General features: G+C 38.1%; 1 protein-coding gene across 1 annotated transcript in view; it reads left to right on the top strand.

Moving 5' to 3' along the window:
- TMEM67 (transmembrane protein 67) overlaps positions 1-19,214 on the top strand; it is a 53,722-nt gene that overhangs the window by 26,646 nt on the left and 7,862 nt on the right. The window contains exons 14-23 of the mRNA XM_037131091.2: positions 1,500-1,605; positions 3,270-3,326; positions 4,379-4,477; positions 7,121-7,219; positions 7,472-7,558; positions 8,637-8,736; positions 8,831-8,970; positions 10,438-10,578; positions 13,320-13,400; positions 13,868-13,984. Of these exons, the coding sequence (XP_036986986.2) occupies positions 1,500-1,605; positions 3,270-3,326; positions 4,379-4,477; positions 7,121-7,219; positions 7,472-7,558; positions 8,637-8,736; positions 8,831-8,970; positions 10,438-10,578; positions 13,320-13,400; positions 13,868-13,984 (1,027 nt within the window). The remainder of the gene's footprint in view (positions 1-1,499; positions 1,606-3,269; positions 3,327-4,378; positions 4,478-7,120; positions 7,220-7,471; positions 7,559-8,636; positions 8,737-8,830; positions 8,971-10,437; positions 10,579-13,319; positions 13,401-13,867; positions 13,985-19,214) is intronic.

The raw sequence follows: 19,214 nt of genomic DNA, 5'->3' as shown, positions 1-19,214 counted from the left end.
ACAGAAGAACCAATCTGTGGGTTTGGCTTCCTGTGTGTCAACCTCGCTCCCTGTTGGTCTTCTGCATTGGGCTGGGCTACATTCACCATACCATTCGGACAGGTTCCTTGTAAGCAACATCTTCCTTTGTTTAGTAGACTTTAACAGTGACACTTACTGTTACGTTCGGTCCTTATCTCACTCTTTTCCTGTGTGAGATTCCTGTTTCTAAGGCCTTAACCAACTTTCCCATTCCAGTATTTTTTTAAATTTTTTTAAATTTATTTTTTTATTGATTATGCTGTTACAGTTGTTCTATTCCCCCCTTCATTCCCCTCCACCCTACCCCCCCGTCCTCACCATTACCCCCCCTTTAGTTTATGACCATGTGTCTCAAGTTCTTTAGATTCTATATTTCCCATACTATTCTTGCCCCCCCCATCTATTTTCTATCTACAGATAAAGTGCTTCTCAGATAAGATCAAATTCAAGGAGTTCATCATCACCAAGCCCTTATTATATGAAATGTTAAAGGGACTTATCTAAGAAAAAGAAGATAAAAAAACATGAACAGTGAAAGGACAGCAAACTCACAGTTATCAACAACCACACCTAAAACAAAAGCAAACTAAAAGGACAGCTAGATCAGGAGTGGGAACATAGAAAGGAAGATCTCAAGGAGAGTTAGCAACAGGGGAGTGGGAGGAGGGGAAGGGGGGAGAAGGTACAGAAAATAAGTACCATTCCAGTATTTTTGATGTATACGTTGAATATGCTGATGAAATTCAGCACTATCCTCTTAACATTAGTCTCACACTTCAGCATACATTATTTTCTTCTTTTCACTGTTTTTTGATTTTCAGAGCAATATTATGAGGTAGGCAGTACAGAAGCTTTATCTTGTATCTTGCTGAAATCCAAATGTTTTTAGTATTCCCTCATTCTGCCAGTGTATCCCTAGTGAAAATGGTATCACACCTAGTCAGGCCTGACTTGAGCCAGGTGAAGCCATGCTGGCCCCTGGAGCTTAGAAGTTTTCTGTTGAGCTGGCAAACTGTACATTACTGATGCCTTGAATTCAGCCAGATGTACCCCACTCTGTGCCATGAACAGTACTAGAGCTGATATACTACTTTGCTAAGAATTCATCTTTCTCCTTTGAAAATCAGGATTTATGTGTCTTTCTCTAGACTTTATGAACCACTTCTTATTTGAATATTACTCAAAAAGTGGTTCACAGTATTTCAGTGATTTCATTTGTAAACTTCATAGGGCCCATATCTAGAAGAGTTTTCTAATTTGTCTCAGAGGGTTTATTTTAATATTAAAGTTTTACCCTCTTAACATAGCTTGTGTTATTATCATTAATTTATGTTTAACCTTCCCTAGTTCTTATTAACTGGTTGGTTCTAAGATCACCAAAACTGTCCATGTTAAATTCAAAATAAACAATAAGTTAAATGTATGTTTTAAGGGCCCAGGCGTACTTAACAGCAAGAAGTGTATTTTCTTTTAAACAGCATCCGCCTTGTACCCAATACAAAAAATGGAAACATCTTCCCTCCCTTAATGACCATTGGCTACAGTGACATTGACATCAAAGATCCCAGCAGCCAGTCTGTGAAGGTGAGCTGCTTACTAATCAGTGCCTTTATATGTGTTAATATGGGATGTGGTTTACATGACCATCAAAAGGCAGTCCTTTTTCAAGTTTTACATAAAAACTGTTTTTTACATAATCAAATCTTAATTATTTTTTACTAGTAATGGTAAGAAGGTGAGTTCTTAGGGATCCTGAGTATTAAAAAGGCAAGAACTAAGTATTTTAGTAGGCAGCGTTACCAACAGGTGGGCGTTGCAGTTCAGGATGCCGGCGTATGCTGCGGTGCAGTGTCTGCTGCTGTTCTAAGATTTTGTCTCCTTGCCTAATTACACCAGGAACTCAAATGTTACAGTGGGCGGTCTTGCCCACTTGAAGACACACTTCAGTGGGCTGAAAGAGATTAAAATGATCAATTTTATAACTAGTAGTGCTGAAATGAACCAGAGAATGCAGTTTGAACCTGCAGCCAAATGGGCCTTCTGTCACTTCTCCAATTCAATTAAACTTGAATACAGAACTAAAGGTCTCCCCTGCCTGGCAGGGTCTGTATATGGAAGAGACCATGAACACCCTGAGGACAGGCTACACCTAAGAGAATGAGTCTGGAAAAGGCTGAGCCATACATGCTTAGTTCCTCTTCTCCCCTCACCCAGTTAGTAAAGCATTTCTGCTTTGAAGGCAGGTAAATGAGAGAGGGATAGAGAGCCGTAGTCCTTCTAGACTTTTTCCTCAGAGCGATCAAATGGTTATTCCCTAAAAAAAAAAGAGCCCTTCCTCATTTTTAAAGCTAATCTTCTCATTGTTCACAGACTTTCTCCGGTGTCCTGTTTCAACCCTAACCCCTTATTCAGCCAGCTTCCCTATTAGCTGGGGAATCCCTACTGAGTCCCTTTCCTTTGCTTATAACACTTTCCAGGTTGCCCCATCTTAAAAACAAACTAAAACAACCAAACAATAAAATGTTTCCTCAATCCCTCTAGCTTTTCAGCTTGCTATCGTATATCTTTCCTTGATTTTCCAGCCATTTACTTTTTCATCATTTGCACTCTGGCTCTTGCCATGTTGCTTCTTTGAAAAACTCACTGAAGATTGGCAATGAATTTTACAAACACTGGCTTTATTTCTTTAACTTGACATTTATACAACATTTGACACTATAGTCTTGACCGTCTTGGAACTCCTTTTTCTGTAATTATGGTAAGACTTAGGTATCTTATCTCTCCCACCTCTCATAGTCCTGTTTCTCTTACCTTTTACTGGTTCTTCTTTCTCTTCCTGTCTCTTAATAGAATGCTATCCCTAAGATTTTTGTTTAGCCCATCAAAGGGTATGATTATTGAGCCATTTGCTAAATTCTTGATGCATAAGATATGTCACATTCCTCCATTACATAAATCTAGCAGAAAATAAAATATGATTAGTTTTGGTTGGCTGCTGTCAATGAACCTAACCTAGGTCCTAATGAACCCCTCTTTCCTTAATGTGTATTCAAAAGGGATATTTAAACCATGAATAATTCCCAAAAGGATATCCATTTATATGTAAGGAAGGGTCAACTCTAGTAATATTATTAGTTCAAACATATGGCATTTATGGTAAAATCCAGCTACAAATATATTTTTATAGTAAAAGTAGATTTGTATTATATAATTTCAATATGACTAATTTGCTTTCTTTTAAATATCAGGTTTCTTTCTCAGTCAAATATGAAATGAATCAAGAAGAAGCACGTATCCAGACAGATGTGAGTTTATTTTAACCTGTTAAAATATTCACAGTATATTTTTTAATTTAAAAAAACTTTATATGGACAAGAAAGTTGTCAAAATAAAGACATTTACATTATATCCTTCACCCAGCCTCCACTAATACTAACATCTTATCTAACTTTAGTACAGTGAGTGACCTTAGTCAGGAGATTAATATTGATGTAATCCCATTAACCTAAAACTCTTTGAAGTTCAGAAATATTTTTACTTATCTTTTTTTGTTTTAGGATGTAGTCCAGGGTTGCATATTGCTTTTAGCTGTCACATCTCCTTTTATCTTTGATGGTTCCTCAGTGGTTCTTTGCCTTTCATGACCTACCCTAACACTTTTGAAGAATATCGGTAAATTATTGTGTCCCTTAGTTGTGTTTGTCTGATACTTTCCTCCGATTAAATGTAGTTGTAGAACACATACCACAGAAATGATGAATCATATCAGAAGGTACTCAATGTCAGTATGTCTCACTACTGATGTTAATTTAACTTTGATCATATGGCTAAGGCGATAGCTGCAGAGTTCACTCTATTTTGCCATTTATAATTAATAAATATCTTGGGGAGAGATACTTTGAGATTATGCAGAAATCCCACTTATTCTTTTGTTGACTAATTTTAGCGTCCAGTCACACATCTTGCCTGTAAAAAGTATTACTGTGATATTTGTGTGATGGTGATTTTCTGTTACCATAATTTCTCCTCTATTTGTCAATTTGGATTCTACTATAAGGAGGAGCTGTTTTTTGCCTGCGCTGATTTATTTATTCAGTTATTTATTTAAATCAGTGTAGACTAGTGGATGCTTATTTATTCCAGTGATTACAGTCCATTACTATTTATTGTCTTGCTCAAATTGTTGCAGATTTGGCCATTGGGGGTCCCTTCAGTTTGGCTCCTGTGTCTTCAGAGCTTTGTCTCCTGTGTCATCCACCACCATTTTTTGAGTACTTTTATAATTTCTATGTATAGTATTTTTTAACATTGATGAGGGAAATTACATAAATTCCTAAATTTTCTTTTTGTTTTTTAGATTGCTTTGGGCGTGTTAGGTGGGCTAGCTGTTTTATCATCTCTTTTGAAGACAGCAGGGTGGAAGAGGCGCATTGGAAGCCCTGTGATTGATTTACAGGTATGGTCTCAGGAGTTTTTAGGTATATTTTTATCTTTGACTATGTTATATCTTTCTAACAAGAAAGAGCTAGTGGATGAGTAATTCAGGTGTGCCTTGAGTTTCTCTGGGTGTGTAACTGGAGAGGTCTGTGCCTGCCCCTCCCGCCTGTGTTGCTGTGCTCCAGTCTGCACCCCCGCCTGCGGTGCTGTTCTTGTTTTCTCACATCCTCGCCAATGTTTGGTCTTTTTCCAGCCTTTCTATTTCTTGCCGATCTGATGGTATGACTAGCATACCATTGTTGATTTAATTTTTATTTCTCTGAATACTTTTCATATGTTTCATTAATCATTTGGGTTTTCCCTTCTGTGAACTGCCTGTTTGTGTCTGTTGCCCATTTTTCTATTAGATTCCCAATTTTTCTAGTTTATTTAAAGTTTTTTTGTATTTTCTAAATATGAACCCCCTTCTGGTTTTTGATGCTGAAATGTCTTCTCATCTATTATTTTATCTGTATTCCTTTGTTTAACAGAAACTCTTAATTTTGATATTGTCACATCTGAATAATTCTTTATATCATAGTATATTATGTGCTTTTAGGATCTTGCTTTAAAAAAGCCTTCCATACCTAAAGCTTAAAAAAGTACCTGGAAACTATCATTTAGAATGGAAAGGCAGATGAAGTGCTTCCCAGGTAGGGTCAAGTTAAAGGAGGTTCATCATCACTAAGACCTTATTATATGAAATGTTAAGGGACTTATCTAAGAAAAAGAACATGATCAAAAATATGTACAGTAAAATGAAAACAAACAATATCAACAACTGAGCCTAAAAAAAAAACTAAGCAAACAACTAGAACAGGAACAGATTCACAGAAATAAAGATCACATGGAGGGTTATCAGCGAGGATGGGGAAGGGGGAGAATAGGGGAAAGGATTCCAGGGAATAAGAAGCATAAGTGGTAGGTACAAAATAGACAGGGGGAGGTTAGAAATAGTATGGGAAATGGAAAAGCCAAAGAACTTATATGTATAACCCATGGACATGAACTAAGGTGGGGGAATGATGGTGGGGGGTGGGTACAGGGCAGAGGGGAATAAAGGGAGAAAAAATGGGACGACTGTAATAGCATAATCAATAAAATATATTTTGTACAAAACATGAGAAAAGCAACTCAGTAACTTGTTTATGCTGGGATAGCTTCCTGACTCCAAAGCCAATATGCCAAGGAATCAGAGGATAGACCTTGATTTATATTTTGGGATAGTCTAGAAAGTCTTCCCAGAGAAGTGGACTTGAACCTGGTTTACCTGTGCATTCCACAGATAGTCACTGAGGGCCCGCTCTCTGAGTGCCAAGCACTCTGTCAGGTGCCAGGGCATGGGGACATGTGATAGTGAGCAGAGACAGACATGGCCTCTGCCCTTAGAGCTCACGAGTTTGCCAGAGAGAAGAAAGGAAAAATATTTGATGAAACACTACCCATTTCGTTCCACAAAATATTTGACATTAAAGTTTGTGGAGTAGCAAATCATTAAATGGCTGACATTGGTAGATGAAGCTAAAAAAGTTTATTTTGGTTTAGGTTGTGAAGGACCTTGTAGGTCAGGAATTTGTATTTTAGTGAGGAGTCACTGAGGAAGAGTGACACAATCCAATTTGCGTTTTAGAAAGTTAATGCTGGTTAGTCTGGCTGCTAGACGGAGGAGAAGGGTTCCGCACTAGGACAAAATTAGGAAGCGGTTCTAACTTTCTTAGATGGTCGAAGATGAGAAGGGTTGAATAAGACAGGGGCTATTGGGAGTGGACCGAAAGTTAAGGGTCCCAAAGGTGTCTAGAAGTGGTCACAGTTGTTTAAATGACCTGTTGTTATGGAAGAAACTCCCAGAAACTCAGTTCTTCTCACCAATGCAATAAAGAATTACAGATCAGTGAGCATGCAAGCAAGGTTTATTGGTGATCTGTTCTCATGGAAGAGAAAGGGCCTAGTTAAGGTAGAGGTGGGGAGTGAAAGGCATAGGTTCAGGGCAAATCAGGGAAGGTCAGCCAAAGGCTGGGGTGGCAGGCCCACATGTGGCAGGAGGCCAGATTGCCTGAGGCTGGGCGGCCAGAGTCAAGAGCACCAAGGCCCAAGAGTCCTTTGTTCTGAGGACTTACATAGTTGGCCGGATGGGGTGAAGAAGTTACGTATTGATTGAGAGGTAAAGGTGCTGTCAGCTTTTCCGTGGGGTAGGCTGGCATGAATACCCAAAGGTGTCAATGGACTTCTTCCTTGGGGCGCTGTGGGCCCTTTCCGCCTTCCAGTGTTGGGATGAAAGCAATTTCAAAGGCTTTCTTTCCCAGATAGTGGAGACTATCTGCCTTACCCAGAGAGTGGAGACATACATAGAATACCAAGGGCTGCCCTCCTCCCATGGTAGCATGGTGTTTCCTGTGGTGTTGGAACACCGGTCGGTATTACCGGACCAGACTCAGGACTGCTGAGTCAGTGGGTGGGACATGTCTCCCTTCTCCTCCCTGCCTTGGTTTGCTGTCTGTCCTGCCTAAGACATGCATACATGAAACAAGGCTGTATAAGCTTGAGAAACTGGTAGGTAATGTTATTAAAAGTGATAATATAAATATATTGAGTCTATAACAGTTATACTCTTCTTAAATTGCAGACAGTTATGAAATTCTTGGTATACTATGCTGGTGATCTGGCCAATGTATTTCTTATCATCACTGTGGGAACAGGCCTTTATTGGCTTATTTTCTTCAAAGTAAGTGATTTTCTGCATTTAACCTGAATGTCAATGCCTGAATAACTGGTAAGTGTTCTTTATAGAGGAGCTATTTTTATTGGGGGTTTTTTCTGATAGAGTATTAAGGCAGGTGCTAACCTCACCATTCCTTGAGTGTGCGTATTTGTTGAGAGCATTACCACCTTCCTCTTTCATGCTGTCCTTGGGCTCTAAATACTGCTTAGTAGAACCCTTTTATGGTTATAGTTAATGGTGTAATTTTTGTCATAGGCACAGAAGTCTGTCTCTGTTTTGCTACCAATGCCAGCTCGGGAAGAACGTTTTGTTACTTACGTGGGATGTGCTTTCGCTCTGAAGGTGGGTTTCAAAGGACAGGTTAGAACATGTAAAAGGTCTGCTAATAAACTCGTAAGTCTTTACAATTAAAGTGCTTTCAAAATCTTTGGTGTAGAATTCAGTTTGATTCTGAAAGAAAACATGAACTATTCTATTTTATATAGGAAGTCTACTTCTATGTGTAATAGTTCATTCAGAAAATCTGGCTTGAGTCATTTTTCCCAAGAAACCATAAATATGTTTGTATTAACATGAGTCATAGCTAATTTGATAAAAATAGTATTTCGTTATATGACTTTCTTCCTTAAAGTCATATAAAGATGCATTCACAGCAGGGACAAAATGCCTTCAGGCATGAATTTTGTCTCATAATTGAGAGTAAATGGTCCCGAAATCTTGGAATTTGTTTTCTGTCTCCGTATTTCTTTTCTCGTCTTCATTGTTTGTTAATGTACATAGCTTCTGTGGTAGATCTGATCCCATTGGGTTGTGACTGTTAAGTGCTTTTCCCACTGATCTGTGAGCTCCTTGAAGAGAGGAATGATCCCAGATTTTTATTCTTTGTTTAATTAATAATGTGTCTACTAAGAAGAATGCCTCAGTTTAAACATATTACTTCTATAAATGAAAAATGTTTCAACAATACAATTTTTTAAATCAGAAATTTTAAGAGCAGAAATAAAGATACTGTGAAAGCATCGTAAAATTTAATTAGAACAAGAAATTACAGTGGAAAATATCATAAAAATAAGTCAGGTGATCTAGAAAACAAAGTATATATTTAGAAACCTTGGTAAAGAGAGTAAATTATTCAGGGTCCTTCTATGTGGAAGAGTCAGTATATCTCCTTTTTTCATGCTCTTATTGCAAAGAAAGATAGAAGAAGGGAAGGTAAAATATTATGTGTATAAAAATTCTGTGAATTTGGTGATTCTGTGTAATTTAATGAGCATCTAGTGATTTCTAGTGATACAAATTTGTCACTTGTGAAAATTCTATATTTTTATCACTGCAGTATATTTATTTTTTAATAATTAGTATTGGTTTCATAAGCTGGCTTAATGTGGATGCTTTTAGGTGTTTTGTTTGTCATTCTCAGGCTCTGCAATTCTTACATAAGCTCATATCCCAGATTACCATTGACATATTCTTTATCGATTGGGAGCGACCTAAAGGAAAGGTTCTCAAAGCTGTTGAAGGTAACTGAAATAACCAATTGCACCAGAATTCTGTTGCTCCCCTTGCAGAGCAAAGAAGATGAAACCCCTTTATTCATTTTATTTCCCTGACCAGGTGAGGGGGGTGTACGGAGTGCTACCGTTCCTGTAAGCATATGGAGAACATATTTTGTAGCAAACGAATGGAATGAAATTCAGACTGTGAGAAAAATTAATCCACTCTTTCAAGTACTTACTGTCCTCTTCTTTTTGGAGGTATAAACTATTTGACGTAATTGTGTGCAACTTATGAGTACCTCGTAAATTTTTGGGGGGAATGGTTATTGGTATAAGATGATTTTTTAAAAATTATTTTCTTGCTGTTCAATTATTGTAAATGTTAATTGAATTTAATTCCACCTAAGTTTTTGTGTCAGCAGAAGTTTTGTGAAGGTTGTAATATTGTTCAAGGCATTAAAAAAGGAGTAGCTTTTGAAAAATCATGGTAAGATACACGTAACATGAAATTTACCATCTCAACCATTTTTAAGTATGCAGTTCAGTAATGTTATATAAATTCACATTGTTGTGTAAACTATTTCTAGAACTCTCTTCATCTTGAAAACTGAAACTTTGTACCCATTTAAACAACTCTCCGTTCTCCCCTCCCCCCAGCCCCTGAAAACCACCACTCTATTTTCCGTCTCTCTAAATTTGATTACTCTATCTAGGTAAGAACCATTCTAAACCATTGATTTGTAGTGAAATTCCCTGCAAAACTTTTGCAAAGTACCCATATCTCGTCTCACCCCCTAGAGATTATGTTTGACTCAGTAGCTCTGAGGGAAGTTCAGGTATCTTTTTTTGAAAAAGCCCCCTTGCTTCATGATTCGTATTTTCACTCCTGTATTGGAACCACTATTATAAGGTTGAAGTTTTCCAACAAATTATATTGACACCTACTCTGAACAGTGTTCTAAGTTAAGAGCTAAACAAGGCATAATGAATGAGTAAATGATCTTTATAGTTATTTCATGGATCTGGTTGGAATTATTAGAGGGAGTATTCAATACTGTACATGGGACTGAAATATGGAAATGGTTTATATGAATAACAGGTTTTCTCAGGAATTATCACCTCTTGTGTCTATCTCTCTGCCTTCCATCCTTTGCCTTCTTTTCCTCCTTCCTTCTTCCTTTCCTTTTTTCAAGCAAAGAGAGTATGTGTCTCTAGGACATATGAACAGTGTCTCAAAATTTTGTTTATAGTATTGTTTTTTAAAGCTTTAAAAAGCATTACACGACAAAGAAATTTATATTTAAGTAAGTTTGGAAAACAATGTATTTAATAAAGTCATGTAGATTTCTTTACCATAAAAATTCTTGCATGTAGTGCCTAACATGTTAAAGTCTAATGAAATGTTGGTTTTTCAATGGTAGTTTACTGAAGAAAATTTTATTCTTGTAACAGAAATTTTGGGCTTTGTCAATGTATATGATAATAAGGTAATATTTGGCCCTTAATCATATTAAAGAGAATACCAAGTGAAATAACTAAATATTTTGTTTTAAGTGCTTTGTAATTAAAAATACTGGATAATTGTTTTATCTAGATATCTACTGTTTGTATGAACTTGAATATTTTCATTTTTTAAGGTAAGGAGTAGGGAGCAGTATCTTATTTTCACACTACACAAATTTCATTCATGGCTGTTTAAATTATTGTTTTTCCTTTTAATTCCAGGTTGTGGGATTCAAGAACTTAGCATTAATGGATCCATCCTCTAGCCTTTCCCGAGATCCACTTAGCTACATAGCTCCTTATAGCCGCATTTTGAGATACGCAGTGTCTACTGCTCTTTGGCTAGTGATTGGAATAATACAGGTAACGAAATTACACTTCTAAGTATATAATATACTTACTAAGTAATAATTATATAATAATTATCCTCAAACATTGGCCACATTCCAATTTTTGTCAGTAAGAGGAGCGATACTGATAGCTAATTCTTACGTAATGTTATAATCCAGGCACTGTTAATTGCATTGTATATAGTAACTTTCTTAGCCTGCCCTTCCTTCCTTCCTTCCTTCCTTCCTTCCTTCCTTCCTTCCTTCCTTCCTTCCTTCCTTCCTTCCTTCCTTCCTTCCTTCCTTCCTCTACAATTATCCCAGTTTTTCCCCCTTTGCCCCCACCACCCACTCCCTCCGACAATGCCCCCCCTCCTTTGTTCATGTCCATGGGTCATGTGTATAAGTTTTTTGGCAACTCCATTTCCTATGCTTGCTCTTCTTTGAAATATAACTTAATATTTATTTCTCACCCAAATTGCCAGTACTCCTTGTGAAATTTTCTTTGAAATATTTATTAAAATAGCTGAAACTAAAAACAGCAAGTCTTTCCAGCCTCAAGTCCCATGGCTCTACCAGAGGATTTTTGTCTGTGCTTACTTCCCTTATCATTTTAGAGCTTAACAAGAAAAACTATGAAAGAAAAGGAAGAAGCAGCAACTAACGCACTGAACTCGACTACCTTGCACATCTTTCTCTTGCTTCCAGAGGTCCCCATGAATGGAAAGAGCCTTTTTGTTTGATTAAAAATTTCTTTAACTTCTAAAGAAGCAAATAAAGATGGGAGTTCTAGAAAGACTAGGCTAAACTTCCTATAACCTGGGGAACAAATGTCTGCCTTAAAAAGGCTATTGAAATCCTGGATCAAAATCTCAGAACATTCTATTCTTAGGTCTCAGAGTGCCAGTAAACTAAGGCATTCTGTGACCTAAGAACAGAATCTTTAAATTTATATTTATTTAAATTGGTAGGACTTGTTTAAACAGGTCTAGCTTTGAACCTACAGCTAGACCTGGTGAGGTATGATAGTTTGACAGTCAGAGAAGGAAGAGAAACAAATTAGAATTTGATTTAAGGTAGGATCAAGAGCATGGAGGTGTGACGTTTATCATCAGTAGAATAAAAAATATTTTGTACATTTACCAATGTAAGTTTTTGTGAATGAACCAGATTCATCTGGATGCAGATAATTTAAAGGGATAATATCTGAAGCTTTTCATATTTAGTTGAGTATGATAAAAATAATAGTGTCTAAAACAAAAGTGAACTGTCTCTTCTGAAAAAGGAGAGCAGAGGTGGGCAGAGCAGGGCCAGCATCATGGCTGATCTCAGACCCAGAAGCCGGTTGTTCTCTGCTGCTCAGGACTTCGTCTCGAAGGTCACCTCATGGTCCATAATGGCTGATGGGGTTGCAGGGGTGGGCCAGTGGGAACCAGGGGAAAAGAGCTCACCCTGTCTACTTCAAGAGCCTTTTCAAAAGTGCCTTTCAGCACCCCCTTGGCCAGAACTCAGTCACATGGCCACACCACACTTTGAGTGAGTAGTGCACCCACTCAAAGAAGGGGTCTGTCACTAAGGAGGAAGGCGAAGGGGTTGTTGGGCCAGCAGCCAGCAGTTTCAGGCACTAACCTCCTGTGTTTCTCACTCTGCTGTCCTTCTGATAGGAAGGCGTTTCCATGGACACTTTCTGAGATTATCAGTGTTTATTCCTCATGGGTCCTAAAGAGTTCCCTTAACAACCTGAGAGTTCCATAAATTCGGCTGTACAACTTTTCTTGATTCTCATCATGTTAGGCTTCATTGTTTACTCCTTTATTTCCCTGAACTCAGCTTCTTCAACTTTTAAGTGGTATCCTTTAATTTTTAAACTTTAAATGTTGCTATATTTCCCTCCTTTAAAGAGGTTTAAAAAATATGTACATAGAGTGTTTAGAAAAATGTTTTCAGTAATCAGCTGCTGTTTCATTTTATTTATTCATTCACATATTTGGGTACATTTTATGTACCAGATACTATGCTGAGCTCACGGATATGCTGTAACACAAACACGTTCCAAATTGTGACAAATGCTATGAAAGGCATCAGCAGGGAGGTGAGACAGCAAAAGAAGATGAGGGGAGCGGAAGTTAGGAATGGGAGACGGCCGAGTCAGCAGGGACAGCTTCACATTGGGTGGTTAGGCAATGTTATCTGTCTCTGAAGTGCATTGAAGGGCTACAGTGTAGACTTCTCTGACTTATAAAACTTCCCTTTGTATATTGTTATTAAATCTAGAAAACACTCGAAACTATTCCGTTTGAATAGTTTAAACATTATCTATTTGTTGAAGTAGAATACTTCATACATGCTTTTTATATGCTACTGTGTCAGAGATTAACTTGCAAACAGCAACTTTCCTAATGGCTTTTGGAATTTAGGAATGGGCAGAATTACAGAACAAGACATAAATCTGGCCATTAATACACTGATTTATCCTAAATTTTAAAAGCACCTTTCTTTCTTCCCTCCTGTTCATCCTATCCTGTTTTAATGATACAGAAAAAGTTTTTAAAATTCAGATCCACTCCATCAACGAATCATACATAACACGGTTGCAAAAACGTCTTCCTTTGACAGAAGAATCAGAAATGATAAGTAGCATTTTATCCCTTAGGACCCATTATAGGCCACTGTGTTCTTGGTGGGACTTCTTTTGTCTTAAGATACTACATTGTGACTATAAAAGAAAATTAAATCCTGAAAGCTAATAAGCATGAACTTGGCTTAATGTTGCAGATTGTGTTCTTTGCTGTCTTCTATGAGAGATTTATAGAAGATAAAATTCGACAGTTTGTTGATTTATGCTGTATGAGCAATGTAAGTACTTCCTGACTTTATCTTGCAAATGTTATTTTTCCCTTTTTAAAGGTCATGAGTACATTAAGAGAGGCTCTAAATGTGATTTGGTATAATTGGATTTTTAGTCCAATTTCCACTGGTTGTTAATTCCAGAAATAGTTATAATGAGCTATAAGTTAATATTTACTGTCTTAGTTTTTTTCTTTTTTATTTGCAGTTTCTTAACTATGAATTCCTTATGCCACAAAATAGTTCACTTGGCTGAAAAAAGCTTTCACATGTAAATCCTATTTCTTCCTTTCTTGGGAAATATCTTACTACTTTTTAAACAATAACCTTATTATCCTTTATTACCTTATTATTCTCTTCATGTATTTTCCAAGAATTCAACCCTCATTTTGAAAAGAAGCAATGTTAAGAAAAAGTTAATTTTTATTGTTTTGTAGATGAGTTGCTAATCACTTCTTATTCTTCTCTTTTTATAGATATCAGTGTTTCTGCTATCCCACAGATGTTTTGGATATTACATTCATGGTAGGTCAGTGCACGGGCATGCAGATACTAACATGGAAGAAATGAATATGAATCTTAAAAGAGAAGCGGTATGAATGTATTTTACATCTTCTTATTGTTAAATATATTTTGTTATTGTTGCTGCAATAGTAAATGGGATTGTTTTCTTAATTTCCCTTTCTAATAGTTTATTATTGATGTATAAAAATGCCACCAGTTTCTGAATATTAATTTTTATATCCAGCTTCTTTGCCAAATTTATTTATTAAATCTATAGTTTTTTGGTGAAGCCTTTAAGGTTTTTTATGTACATTATCATGACAGTTTTACTTCCTTCTAATTTGGATGACTCATTTCTTTTTCTTGTCTGATTGCTGTGGCTAGGACTTCTAGTACTCTGTTGAATAAGAGTGGTGAAAGTGAACATCCCTGTCTTATTCCTGATCTTAAGGGAAACACTTTTAGTTTTTGCCTGTTAAGTCTGATGTTGGCTATAAGTTTGTCATATATGGCCTAATGTTAGGTGTGTGTCCTCTATTCCCACTTTGCTAAGAGTTTTTATCAGATATGGGTGCTGGATTTTGTCAAATGCTTTTTCTGTGTCTATTGATATAATCATGTGATTTTTATCCTTCATTTTAATATATCATGTTTATTGATTTGTCAGTATTGTACCAAACTTGCATCCTGGAATAAATCCCACTTGATTATGGTGTATGATCTTTTTAATGTATTCAGTTTGTATTTAATGCTGAATTCACTTTGCTAATGTATTTGTTGAGGATTTTAGTGTCTATGTTTGCCAGGGATATTGGCCTATCATTTTCTTTCTCTGCAGTGTCTTTACCTTATTTTAGAATTAAGATGATGCTGGCCTTATAAAAAGAGCCTGGAAGTCTTTCCTCCTATTGAATTTTTTGGAATAGTGTGAAGAGGACAGGTGTTAGTTCTTTGAATGTTTGATAAAATTCTCCAGTGAAGCCATCTGGTCTGTAAGAAGTATCTTCTTATAATTCTTTGTATTTTTGTGATGCTCATTATTACTTCTCTTTCATTACTAATTATTTATTTTAGTTCTCTCTTTTCCTTGATGAGCCTGATTAAAGGTTTGTCCATCTTTTTTATCTTTTCAAGGAACCATCTTGGTTTCATTTAGATTTGTGTTATTTTTTTAGTCTGTATGTCATTTATTTTCATTCTGATCTTTATTATTTCCTTCCTTCTACTTGCTGTGGGATGTGTTTGTTATTCCTTTTCTGGTTCTTTTAGCTGTAAGGTAAAATTGGCTATTTGAGACTTTTCTTGCTTGAGGTAGGCCTGTAATGCCGTGAAATTCCTCTCTCAGCTGCTTTAGATGTGTCCCATAGATTTGGGGTTGTTGTGTATTCATTTTTCATTTGTTTCCAGGTAATTTTTTATTTCTTCTTTGATCTCATTGTTAACCCATTCATTGTTAATCAACATGCTATTTAGCCTCCATGTGTTTGAATGTTTTTCATTTTTTTATCGTAGCTGATTTCTAGTTTCATATCATTATGTCAGAAAGGATGCTTCATATGATTTCAATCTTCTTGAATTTGTTAAGGCTTACTTTGTGTCCTAACATGCAGTCTATGAGAATGGTTCGTGTACACCTGAGAAGAGTGTATATTCTGCTGTTTTGGAATGCAATGTCCTGTAAATATCAATTAATTCTATCCAGTTTAATCTAATCCAGTGTGTTGTCCAAGGTCACTGGTGCCTTGCTGATTTGTTGTCTGGGATATCTATCCACTGATGACAGTGGGCTGTTAAAGTACCCAGATATGATTGTATTGTTGTTGATCTTTCCTTTAATGTGCACCAAGGTTTTCTTTTTATATTGAGGTGCTCCTGTGTTGGGTGTGTTTGCAAGGGTTATATCCTCTTTTTGTATTATGTAGTATTATGTAGTATAATCCCTTTAGTATTATACAGTGATTTTGTCTGTTGTTATGGCCTTTGTTTTGAAGTCTATTTTATCAGATTAAATATTGCTACTCCAGCCTTTTTTGTTTGTTTCATTTGCATTGAATGTTTTCTTCCTTCACTTTCAGTCTGTGTGTATCTTTTGTTCTGAGGTGGGTCTCTTATAGACAGCATGTACGTGGGTCATGTTTTTCTTATCCATTCAGCTACCCTGTGTCTCTTCATTGGAGATTTTAATTCATTTACACTCAAGGATATTATTGATAGGTACATATTTATTGCCATTTTATTTGCTATACCTATGTTTATCTCTCTTAATTTATTTTTTCTTTCTTCTTCTTGAAGCAGACCCTTTAACATTTTTTGCAGTATTGGTTTGTTGGTAATGAACTCCTTTAGCCTGTTTTTTTGAGGAGGGTCTGTAAAGCTCTTTAGTTCACCTTCAATTTTAAATGATAGCCTTGTTAGGTAAAATAGTATTGGTTGTAGGTCCTTGCTTTTCATGACTTTGAATATTTCATGCCTATCGCTCTAGCCCAAAGAGTTTCTGTTGAGAAATCCCCTGACAGCCCTATGGGAGCTCCTGTGCAGTTGACTAATTGCTTTTCTCTTACTGCTTTTCAAATCCTCTCTTTGACTTTACCCTTTGCCATTTTAATTGTGATGTCTTGCTGCAGGCCTCTTTGGGTTTATCTTCATCGGGACTCTGTTTTCCAGAACTTGTATGATTTTTTTTTCACCAGTTAGGGAAGATCTCAGCCATTATTTCTTCAAACATGTTCTCTATCCCTTGTTCACTTTCTTCTTCTTCTGGTACCCATACGATGCAGATATTGTTACATATGATGTTATCCCAGAGGTCTTAGGCTTTTCCTCATTTTTTAAAAAATTCTGTTTTCTTTTTGATGCTCTGCTTGGGTGCTTACTGTTATCTTGTCCTCTGAATTGCTGACTTGATCTTCTGCTTCATTTAATCTGCTGTTCAGTCTTCCTAGTCTGTTCTTCATTTCAGATATTGTATTTTTCATTACAGGCTGGTTGTCTTTTATGGTTTCTGTGTCCTTTTTAATGTTTACTATCTATCTCTTTGTTTAAGTCTTAACTGAGATCATCCATTCTTTCCCTGACATCCTTGAGTGTTCTTATAACCATTGTTTTAAACTCTGCATGTGGTATTTTGGTTGCTTCCATTTCATTTAATTATTTTTCTGGGGACTTTGCTTGTTCTTTAATTCAGGGCATATTTCCTTGTCTCCCCATTTTGTCTTTGTGTATCAGGTAGTTCTGCTGTGGCTCCCAAATTTGTTTTCATGGTTTTATTATGAAGGTGTTTTGTTGGGCTCAGTGGAACAACCTTCTACATCACCTGAGCTCCGTGCTCCAGGGATGTTTCTTTAGGTTATGTGCACCCTCCTGTTGTAGATGAGTCTTGAATGCTATTGGCTTTTTGCAGGTGGAGTTAATTCTTCAGGCTGGCTGACTCTAAGGGTAAAGCTCAGTCACCATGTACAAAACATCATAAAGGGGCTGCTTGAAGGTGCGGTTGTTCCCAGCAGGGTCTGGTGCCTGCGAGAATCCCCCTTTGGTGTGCTGGTTGTGTGGCCAGTTGGGTCAAGCTCTGGTGTGGTCTGAAGTCCACCACTGGTTATGTTGGTCCTGGGTCTAACACCACTTGGGTGGTATTCAGGTACAGATCAATATCAGATGTTGTGTAACCAACCTTGGGTTTTCTCTCCAGAGCTACCTTAATGTTCACTCTTTGTGGCTGTGTCTGCTGGTCTTGGGTGTGCATGAGAGGAGCCAATCTGTGTATAAGGGTAGCCTTTATCAGCTTAGGGCTGGGGGTGGATCTGTAAAAGGACTGTGGCTTCCTGAGGTCTACCACCACTGGTCAGCTACTCCACGTCCCCCTGAGAATGCCTTGTCTTCCTCCAGAGCCTTCCAAAGAAAGACTATAGAGTGAGCATAGGCTGGCCACAACTCATAGACCTTTCCACTGGTTGTGAGCTCGCTAGGTTGGGGTTCAGGAGGATGGGGCTAGTGGATCCCCTACTTGGGGGTCACGCAGTCAAGCACACAATGAGAGGAACATAGCCCCCACTCCAGAGCCAAACCACTCAGTCTCCGCCAGTCTCTAATTCTAGTTCCCCAAGAAGGGGCATCCAGGCCAGGTTGGGTGCATCCAGCTGTCCCCTCTAGAGAAGCAAGCCCTGCCGGACTGAGCAACTGGGCTTAGGAGGACCGATCAAGAGTTTCCTATTGGGAGTGATGCCTGCCCAGCCATCTCAGACAATAGCCTCTGAGGGACACACTCTGAATATTCCAGCTCTGAGCCACTCTCCCTTTTTCCCACAGAATGGAGCTCAGCAGGGCAGGGTATCCAGGACTTGGCAGGGTGGATCCAAACAGTCTCCTGTTGCGGGTAGTGCCCACAACAGGCCTGTAGGAGGGGGCAGACACTTCTTCTCCTTCCCATGTTAGCCCAGGCTGAGCTTACCAGTGTGATAGGAGCAGTCCCTCCATGACGTAGCCACACAGCCTGTCACCCGCCCATCTGATTCCCAGACAAAATCTTCCCGAGGAGACACACTCTGAAAGTCCTGGCTCTGCACAGCACTCTGGTCCCTCTGTGCAGCTGAACTCAGCAAAACAGGGCTGGCTCAATGATTCAACGGGTGGTATGGGGGTATGCTGGTTGTGCACTTGAGATCGAAGAGACTGATCCCCTTTCCAAGGCCACACAGATTATTCACTGAGTCTCCGCCAAGTGGCCCCCCAGAAAAAGAGAGCCCCAGAGGGTACTGCTGGGTGCAGCCAGTTGATCCCTCCACAGGACCCAAGTATGGCAGTGGCCTTGCCACAGTTGGGGACTGGGCAGTGTACTCCCCAGGCTGGTACTGTAACAATAGGAGCACTTGTCCCGGAGAATGTGGCATCTGGGCCTGCCAGGTGTACTGAATGCCCTGGTTTTCCCCTTCAGATGCTCTCTGGGGTCCTTTTCCTGTCTTTATTGCTCTGGGTTGGGGATCCCCTTGTAGGGTTGAGACCCCACACTCCTGGGGTAGGGAGTTTTGCAGCTGCACTGTCCCTTTGGCTTCTCAGCCACTGCACCTGGGTGCAAATGCTAGCCCTTTCCATGTCTCCACTCTTCTTACCCATCTCTATGTGTCTTCTTCTTCTGTAAGTCCTTAGTTATGATATTTCATTTTAGCTAGTCTTCAGTTTGTTATTCCAAATGATTACAAGTAAAAATCACCATTTTGTAGTGGCTAATGTATTAAGCATATAGGCTGTACTCATCAGTGGATGCTAAAATTATCAAGTGAAAGTAGATGGAATTTTATAGTGAGGAATCAGGTTGTCATAATGTAA

Source organism: Artibeus jamaicensis, unplaced genomic scaffold, assembly GCF_021234435.1.
Source record: "Artibeus jamaicensis isolate MK-2021 breed Jamaican fruit bat unplaced genomic scaffold, CSHL_Jam_final scaffold_916, whole genome shotgun sequence".
Classification (NCBI taxonomy): Eukaryota; Metazoa; Chordata; class Mammalia; order Chiroptera; family Phyllostomidae; genus Artibeus; species Artibeus jamaicensis.
Note: the sequence above shows the minus strand (reverse complement) of the source record. Positions and strands in the feature narration are given on the sequence as shown.